Raw genomic sequence first — 9,927 nt, forward strand, 5'->3', positions numbered from 1 at the left:
TAAATTAGAAAAATATAATTTCGATTATTAACTACAATCAAAGCTAATTTCCCTTGAGAGATCTTGGTACCACTTTTCGCCTATCAATTTCGACCACCAGTAGTAAGTGGAAATATCTTTCGTTTTAAATTTACATTTTCAAAGGTTGATAAAAAAACCTCTCACTTTTTTTTTCGGAAGGGCTGGGTGTTACTGATTATCTTAAAAAACTTTATTCGAATGCTACGGGAAAGTTAACAAGCTCTCCGCTCACAAATCGAATGTACTTAAACTGCTATGACGTTTTGAGAAAACAATAACTATAGCTGTGCGAACCTTCATTTTTTCCCGTTTAAAGCTTTTTGCAAATAATAATAATAATAACAATAATAATGATAATAATAATAATAATACTTTATTTAGTAACAGACGTTACAGGCAACCACAGAAGGCCTAAGCCTGTAAAGTGTGGTTACCGGGACAGATACACAAAAAACGACAAATAAAACTTAAACTCAAATTATAACATTATAAATACAAATCTATGAATATCGTTAGCCTATGATTGAGCTTTAGAACTTTAATGTCTGGGTGTGCTTTTTTATAAGCTTCAAATAAATTTCCATAAAGCTTAGTTAAAGGGGCACACATTATAGGTTTTAACATTGTCACTCGAAAACCTTAGTCTAATCAAGCATGGGATTCAGATTTCAAAAAGTTGCGAAAAAGCGAAACCATTTCAATCGGAAAGGTGATTCGATTCATCCTCTCTAATGCTAGTAGCGAGTGAACAGTGACATTATAGAGTTTAAACTGACACTATGCGTACGCTAAATTTAGCAATCCTTACACGTACGTGAAGCTACCTAAGTTCAGCGGTGAACTGGTCTGTTTATTTCAAATACGCTGTTTAAATTCGCATTGCTTGCACCCGTAAGTAGGAGATATTTGTAAATATAACAAATTTTTATTTGACTATAATAAAACTTTAATCCTAGTATCACTAATCAAAAGTACTTACATGCACTGATAATCGCATTGATAAAACAAACTTAGCGTATATTTCTATACCCAAAAGTAAAACTATAACTTCAAGAATCATTGTTAATTTTTTTTTTATCTTTGCCCAAAATTGGAAGTAAAACTCAAACCGGTATGTTCCCATTTTCCCCAATCCCATAATCCCCAAAAGGAATATTTCGGCAAAAAGATTTTTTTCCCGTTACGCCCAAGAGATCTAATTTTAGCCTATAGAAATAAAAATGACCTAGAAAAAATTAGCCTTGTTGGGTTGGGTTGGCTTGGGTAGTAATCATTCAGTTTGCTATTATTGCGTTACTTTAGATACACAGTGAAATACGCGCCTAGTTTATTAAAGCAGTGGAAGGCACGGATCGAGTGGATATTAGAAGGGAAATTAATAGCCAATGTTTCTGTTTTGGGGGAAAATATTTTGGGACAAATGAGTTTGGGAGAAATGGGAATTGGGGAAACTGTTTTTGGGTGAAATGGGGGAGAAACCTTAAACCAATCAAATGTGGGCTTACAATTAAGATATGAATCTCATAAAATAATAATTTCCGATTTTGCGGGCAATTGAAGCGTGTCAACATTCAGCAGATTGTGTGAATGCAATATTCGAATTGGTCTATTAGACCAATTTGAATATTATATGCAGAGAAACAAACTCCCAGGGGCAAGCCGCCATTCTGAATAATTTCCCTCACGCCACGAAACACAACTAAAGACAGCCCAAGCAGTGGCCCAAGCCAACTGCATGTGAGAGGCTAGCAAACCTGGTCATGCCTCTAACGATGCCTCCTAGCGTGAGGGAAATTATTCAGAATGGCGACTTGCCCCTGCAAGATTGATTCACTTCATGTAATATTCGAATTAGTCTATTGCCAACCTTTAACCTAAGATGCAATCTCACCGCCCACATATTTAAAAGTTGGTTATTGAGTTTTCGAAGGTTAACGAGCGCTCGCACAGGCATAACAATAACTTGAACTTTTTCCCTAAATTTTAATCGCGGTAATTTACTCGGTTTATACTGATTTTGAAAATTTCTCATCCTTATGTCATACATTTTAACGAGAATAATTTATTACCAGATATTAATCAAGAGATCATGCTAACAAGAATCATGACTTATTACTATCTTCTTACAAGGCACGAATAACTCAATATTATACTTTTAATGGCAGTAGCGTATCATTTAGGAGCTAAATTCTTGCATATTCAGAGAAAATAAGCTACTAATTTGTTATTATTCGCTCTATCTTGTTATACAACTTCAATCATATCATGGAAACGGTGGCCCGAACAACAAAACGCCATTAAATATTTTCAACTCGAAATCGCCCCAAAAAAATACCCTTAAATTAAAGCGCGGCTCCGTTGATGCCCCTAATAGATGGCTTTTCTGATACACTGTGGCTAAGCTTGCTGAAGGTTAGTTAAGCCAAAGGCAGGAACCAATGGGAACTAGTGCATTAGGTCTGATTGGTTCCTGCCTTTGGCAAGGTAAAATTCGTGTCCAGAAGATTAGCCAGAATGCTAGGGGTGATCATGGAGCCGCGCTTTTCCTTTAACATCCAACAGACCTTTCAGAAACATGCGTTTTGAAGTTAAATCCAACCTCTACCCCATTTGTCCTTTTAATTTTTCTTGGCTTGTTTTTTAAATTCATTTTCTAGTGGTAGAAAAAGCTTAAGAGAGGCCCTAAACTAAAATTCCAATCAATAGTCAGGAAATCCCCCTAGAGTAGTAGGATAATACATAGTTTACCACGATACCTGGCTACTTGGCGGACAAAGTGCAGTACTAAGTAGCCTCGCCTCCTGGGGGAAATGGTATCAATCCTCTTAGTCTGAAAACTATGTATACAATGCATCCTTTATGTTTGGGCACACAGTTTTCCTTCTTTAATAATTCAATTCTTATTCCAGATAATTCAGTAAAATGGCTACAAGTGTAATAATTCGACTCTTAATGGAAAACGTGAGTACAGTATAAAACAGTTGACAAATCAGGAAAATGCGTTTGATGATATGTAGACCTTCGTCTCTCTATAGCACTATAACGCATCTTCTTACTCTTATTTTGATTTTCGATGAGCAGGGAAGTATACTCTTTAGAGACTAAGCTCCATTATGAAACACAGCTTTGAAATCAAGGCAGCGGAAATATTTAATGAAAGGGGACCATAGAGAGCACAGCAACGTAATAGAAACTTGATCCATGCAGCCGCGACCTCTTGGTTGAATCTTGATTCACAATAATGAGAAGAAACATATCGAGATTGATCGGGTTACAGCTACTATAGACAAGGAAACTATAGACTAGAATCTTAGAGACAATAAGATTATTTGTAGGGCATAAATTTGTTAAAGCTACCTGAAAATAACAGACTTCATAGACGAAAAGGTTTCATTTTTGGGCGTAACATCAGTTAAAATGTTCCAGTTGAAAAATTTTAACTGTGTCTCTAATCAAAGAGGGGGGAATGAAGCAAGGCATTTTTTGAGTTCTCGCTTTTCTTATTTATCGGTTTGTTATATTTTCCTCGTAATATCCGGTTCACCGTATTTCGATTTATAACAGGTCAGAGAAAGGTGCGTGCGCACGCCGGAAGCTTAGCCAAGCCTTCTACTCCCCCTCTTTCTACCGTCTTTGCTCTAATATACCATTTTAAGTGAATCAGTTAGCATAAACTACAATACGTATATGTTCACTTAACTTCATTGGAAAACTAACTATAATTTCGATTTCTATTCGTAGTTTAATGGGTTAGTGAAATATCACAAAAACTACTTAAAAAAAGGCATTGATGGCTACGATGGTGTTATTGTGGATATCCTGAAATCTATGCAAAAGCACTTAAAGTAAGTAATGTTAAATTTGTCTATTTAAAGTCTGTATAAGTAAAATAGAGTAGATGGAAAATAAGCGTTCAAATTCACTTAACGTTATGGACAGTATAGGGGTTGAAATTCACTCGACGGTATCGCGGAGACTTTCGTAAAATTCTCATCTACAAAATTCCCTTTTATCTATCAAACTATTCCTTTACTGAAATGATAGGCGATCGACTTTCTGAAGTTCAGGAACATATGATATTTTTAAAATAAATCGATAAATGAGTCTGTGCTCTTTCAGACGATCCAACTTTTTGACTCAGCTCGATGGGTCAAAAAGTTGTATCAACTTGCCCAACTTTTGAAGGGAAAAGTGAAGTAAATCCTTCCTTTTCACACGACTGAACTTTTACCGCCAAATGGAACTTTTTAAGCGCCACGTACCTTGGCACTTACGAAATAACCCGCGAAAAAGGCTTTCTTTGTAATTCATTTTGATTGGCTGAAGAAATGAAATGAAAAAGTTGAGCCAGCAAAAATTGGGTCATTGATCCAATTTTTCCTAGCCAACTTTTTTGGTGACTCAACTCATCCAGCGTCTATTCACACGATCTAACTAGTTGATTCAACTCGAGTTGACCCAACAAGCTGATTCAAAAAGTTGGATCGTCTGAAAGAGCCATACTACAATATTGCAGTAATGGCGACAGACGAGGTAAACTCGGATTCAAACCTTAAAAATATTTAATGTACAATTTAATTCATAACGGTCTTGGTTTTATATGGTGTACCGTATATTATTGTATATATCCGTTGAGGAAAATAGTTAGTTTTAACAGGGATTCATTTATTTTATTAAGACGGAATGGGTAACAGGGCTATTCGGGTGCGCGTCCAAGTCCACGACCCCCTAACCCGTGACGGGGGGGTATGAAAGAAGAGGCGGGTCTTAATTTCGTTATGGCGTTGTATGTATATCCGGGTCAAATAAACGTCGTCTGCCCGTTCGTCTGCCAAGTTGGAATGGGCCCGTACTGTAATTTTTCAAAGAACTTTGTTTAAAAATGGAAGTTAAACAAGACATTGGGCTTGAAACTAAAAAAAACGGGGAAGACCCAAGAAAATTAAAAGTGAGTTAGAATTGAGCAGGGCTATCCCTGAATTGAGTAATGAAATCGAAAATGTAAAACGAAAAAGAGGCAGGCCAAGAAAAGTAAAGAAAGAAGAGCCAAGTCCTAAAAAAAATGACAAAAAGACTTTGGATATTAAGGGAACTGAAGATACAAAACTCAAGACATATGCAAAGAAAACTAAGGAAACAACTAATTTAAAGAAAGAAAAGACCAGTACTGCGGTAACAAAGAAGAAAACTGAAGAAAAAAAAATCAAAAAGACCCATGCCAAGAAAGTTAAGAAAACCACTGAGATATTTAACGTTCCAGCTATAGCATTGAAACTTCAGTTCATGCCGAAAGACAGCTTAAAAACAAGTGTATTAAGTAAACTTCAAGATATTCCAAAGATTTCACAATCTTTAATTGATTTTCAAACAACTTCGAATGAAAAGAGTGACGCGTTCATTTTTCAGTTATGGGAAATGTTGATTCACTATTTTCAAGAAGATTCGAAACCCAATAAATTTAACAGTAACTCCATTTCATTGAGAAAATGGTACGAGCTACTTGATATTTTGAATAAAAACGTTTATGTCAACAATGGACTGTTAGTTTCTAGCAAATGTGTCTCTGCTGATACTATGCATCCTAAAGTTCAAAAGTTGGTATTAGAGCTTTGCAAATTATCCGAGGAATATTCCGCAACACTATTCAAAAGAGAAGCACTTACAGATGACGTCATACGTGATGTACAAAAGTGGCATAATGATCTAGTGAAAGTCAATAATGCGTTCATGCAATCATTGCATGCTTGTTTCTGTGATCAAGTAAAACTAGCAATATCCAAAATCTCAAACCAAGTTGAAGCTCCTGCTCTAAAAAATGTAAACAAAGCCATAGTATCCACTACCGAAACTACAAACAAAGACGTAATTTCTAGTCCTGATTGTCCCATTGATGTTCGACTCATATCACTAGCGGGAGGTGTTATGGGTAAAATAGCTCAACTTTATCGAAGGAAAAAAAGGAACCCGAAAGAAAGACACTTGGCTTGGTCTTTGTCATAAGAATGAAGCCTTATGAACTGCATACTCTTCCATCAGGTTTGCGTCAAAGAAACCATGGAAAGATTTATTTCCTTAGTAAATGTTTCGATCCTTTTTTGCAATCATTTGAAAAATTACGGAAGAGAATTATCAATCCCATGGAAAATCTTTTGCTCATATTGGAAGGCCGAATCTACTAGAAGATGAAAACTTAAAAAATCAATTCAGATCTATACTAAAAGATCAACTTGGACCACACACTAATGAGTTAGTAGACCATCAGGAAATTTATTTGAAAATATTTTTAAGGAAGATGGTTAACGCGAGGTATGGCGATTTCTTTCGAACCCATTGCGAAAATGAGAGAGGAGGTTTGCTTCTGAGGGATACTCTCAAAATCTTTGCTATGAAAAAGGCTAATAAATCTGAGACAAGCAAGAAAGTAGTCTGTGATAAGAAAAAGCCTAAGCTAATAAAGAAGCTAACTACAAGGAAGGCAGAAGAGCCTGATCTGGAAAATGTCAAAATTGTGTCTAGTGAAATTAGTAATCTCGCACCTGAAACTAGTAATCTCGTACCTGAAACTGAGGATGACTTTGATAACAGTTTTTTGTCGGATTTTGAAGATTTCTTCAAATCTTCAGATTTAAACATTAATGAGAATCAAACCACCCCGAGAAGGCCATCAAATAAAATACAGTGTAAACCAAAGAAACTTTTTTAATTTTAAGTCATTTTTTCATAGTAAAAAATTGTGATATTTTTAATTTCTGGCTGTTAAAACCGTTTTCAACCTTTGAAATAAATGTTCCTGATTATTAAGAATCTCATAATCATATGTTTCATCTCCTGGTTACATTAACTTTAAGAAAAAAGCTGGCCATTTGTAGTTTTTGTTATTAGATCTCTGTTTTTTTTCTCCGTTTGTTTAATTTCTTCAGGTCAGTTGTGGCAATTGAAAGAGGAGCTGTTCGATAGCCGTAACGCCTAAATTTGCTTCCTCCTACTGCTTCCTTCATTTTTCTAGTTCTCACTGCGTAGTTGTAATTTGTCCCTGACAACTTTCCTGCCATAGAATATCGAAATTGAGAAAATAGAGTTTCTACTGCACTTCCGTTAATCCTTCCTGGACGAACGAAATATCCTGGATTATCATTTAAGAAGGTTTCCACTAGTCCAAGAAAGCCGTAAACCTTAATACGTAATCTATCCCAAGTCTTGAATAACAATTTAAACAAAAAATAGTTTTTTTTATAATCAATGGTCATATAAATTTACAATTTATTTCATACCTGCCAAGATAGGAAAAGTTTTTGTGATTTCGGAGTTTCTAACCCAGGATATTTACTTGTGAGATTATTTAACCAATTTATGAAGTATTGGTACCCTGCTTTGATATTTCTGATTGAGTCGTGGTTCATATCAGAAACAAAGCCTCCATTAAAGAGCATTCCATTTTCAAAAATTTGACTACAGGCGGAAAGAAAATTATATGTTTCTAGTATTTCTGCAGAGTTTGGTGGTTCAGGTTCAGAGTCTGGCTTAGCTATTCCATACAACGCAGATAATACCTCCTCTTGCTAAAATAAGAATTTGGGAATTTATAGTTTCAATAGTCCGCTTTCCGTTTTTTTTTTAAATGCATGCCTGCATCACTTTCGCCGGCTTCACATTAAGTCGTGTCCAAGGATCTCGGTAAACATATCTTTTTTGAAAACCTTTCACCAGGGATGGTAGATTTTTCTCCTTTCGCTTAGTATTGATATCGTATAATTGTAATATGGCGTTCCACCCAAAGGCCACGTCATTAAATTCAAATAATCTGGTCGAGTTTGGTTTAGACTGATAGAGGGCAGCAACGAGGTTCTTCAACTATTCGATATAACAATGTTAAAAATTCTAACACTTTTTGGTAAAATAATTAATTAGCAAACCTCGTGTGAGGGACAGATTATCCAATAGATATCATGAAATGGCCAAAAAGGATTTGCAAAACTAACAGGTATTTCATGTTCATTAGTGCTTGAAAATCCAAAACTTCCCTTTTGTCCAATAGTTGTTCTCATCACACTAAGATTATTGGTCGCACCATCGCAAACGAGTCCACGAACGTGAAAGTCATACATTTCAAAAAGTCTAATCACATCCATGACTATCTCATATAGGAAGTTTTGCTTAATCGTACCAGCTAAAGAAATGTAGGGCCCTAAAACGTCAAAGTTGCTGGATAGATCACGCCAAAGAAATTGTAGCATGTACGACGCTTTTTCTGGTTTTTCATTCTTGACGGAGGAGTAAACATCATGCAGCGAACTCATTTCTTTACTCGTCATTGCCAAACCCATGAGTTCATTATTTGACGAATTCCACAGCACATTTCCAATAACTTTTACTTCATCAAAAATTAGTAGGCCCTCGCCCAATGGTAGGTTTAGACCAAGTTGGATTTTTTCTTGCTTCAACTTCTCATATAACGTTTTCTGCTCAGAAATGTACCCATGAGATAATCCTGGTCTCTCCAAGTTAGCTTGAGTAAAAGCCTTTAATGAGCTTTCACTTGGAAGTTGAAGCAAGCTAAAGTTTTGTAAAGCTTTGAATGCTGCTGGACTCCGAACATACACAGCAAGAGCAAGGCGAAATGTAATCATGGACCAACGATTAGTTTTAGATCCTGTTTCTACGGGGAAAACAAAATTATAATTATAAAAAAACGTCTTTGTTTGGACCAAGACCGAAAAAACCAACGATATGAGTGAGGTTTATCAATTGACTGAAGTTCAGATATTGAATTTTTTCTTTAAGTATTTTTAGTAGTTTAATCCTTAATCACTATTTAATTCAATCAACTGATTTTACTCTTAATCGATCTATTCCCTCTAAATTTATTCAAAAAATGCATATCTCCGCTTTTTCAAGAACAATTCCATTTTCCGAAAACATTTTATCATGAAATTAATTATTTTGAAGGGATTTCGTATCGATGTTCCTTAATTTGTAAGCACCTTGACGGACATTGTTTTAAATGTTAGTGGCTTGAGAAATTTTCAAGTTTGCACCAAAAAATGTTTTTTCAACGGTTACAATTTGTTGAGAAGACTGATATTCGATAAAATATGATTAAGAGTAATTTATTTTGCTCGGACTAATAAAATAATGTCGTTTATCAAAATGTTTTCGGAAAATGGAATTGTTCTTGAAAAAGCGGAGAAGAGTAAAATCAGTTGATTGAATTAAATAGTGATTAAGGATTAAACTACTAAAAATACTTAAAGAAAAAATTCAATATCTGAACTTCAGTCAATTGATAAACCTCACTCATATCGTTGGTTTTTTCGGTCTTGGTCCAAACAAAGACGTTTTTGTATAATATCTGTCACTTCAGTCTTAAGGCAGTAAGTAGTCAACTCTTAACAGGCTGACTTAACTGCCAAGCGAAAACACTTTTTGTCATCTTTCCAGTAGTATTTTAAAGTGTAAAACCTAGGGTTATGAACATGTTTCTAGCATGAAACGAAGCAGACTATATCAAATGCCAAAACAGAGCTGGAAATCAGCTTTTTTTATAATATTAAAGGACGAAAGACGCTATAAAGAGTATAATATTACACAGACTTACCCAAATCCAACTTAAGCCTTGGCCAAAACGAACGTCGAAAAATTACTTCAAACGATATTACAACCTCTATTAACTGTAATTATGTACCTGAATTACTTTTTTAGACGAAAATTGGACCTGATAAAAACAATTTTGGTTTTTAAGGGCGTTAAAGTTCATTATAAAATCCAAATAAAGGTGTTAAAGCTCGGATGAAATATCAAAAAATTAATTAGCGATGCCTTACTGTCGTCTGCTATGAAATAAACTTTCTTACTGTCGTCTGCTATGAAATAGGGAATTCGAGGCATAATTAATTAGTTAAATTACAA

The 9,927-nt window shown here is 35.1% G+C and overlaps 1 protein-coding gene across 1 annotated transcript; it reads right to left on the bottom strand.

Moving 5' to 3' along the window:
• Positions 1-6,781: 6,781 nt before the first annotated feature.
• Positions 6,782-8,650, bottom strand: LOC149679069 (uncharacterized). Its single transcript, XM_089837233.1, has 4 exons — positions 7,935-8,650; positions 7,648-7,872; positions 7,293-7,580; positions 6,782-7,217 (listed from the first exon to the last, which is right to left on the bottom strand). Exons 1-4 carry the CDS (start codon positions 8,646-8,648, stop codon positions 6,900-6,902), a joined length of 1,545 nt encoding a protein of 514 aa, XP_089693359.1. The 5' UTR covers positions 8,649-8,650; the 3' UTR covers positions 6,782-6,899.
• Between the last annotated feature and the right edge of the window lie 1,277 nt (positions 8,651-9,927).

This window comes from Phalangium opilio, unplaced genomic scaffold (genome assembly GCF_054372755.1).
Source record: "Phalangium opilio isolate 3A_F unplaced genomic scaffold, DU_Popi_V2 ptg000042l_1, whole genome shotgun sequence".
NCBI lineage: Eukaryota > Metazoa > Arthropoda > Arachnida > Opiliones > Phalangiidae > Phalangium > Phalangium opilio.

Bases quoted from the DNA above. Each gene is read 5' to 3' on its own strand.
- LOC149679069 (XM_089837233.1), bottom strand. From the start codon at position 8,648: ATGATTACATTTCGCCTTGCTCTTGCTGTGTATGTTCGGAGTCCAGCA. The intron at 7,581-7,647 runs GCATGCATTTAA...TTCTTATTTTAG, and splicing joins AGCCGGCGAAAGTGATGCAG to CAAGAGGAGGTATTATCTGC. The intron at 7,218-7,292 runs GTATGAAATAAA...TTGTTATTCAAG, and splicing joins AACTTTTCCTATCTTGGCAG to ACTTGGGATAGATTACGTAT.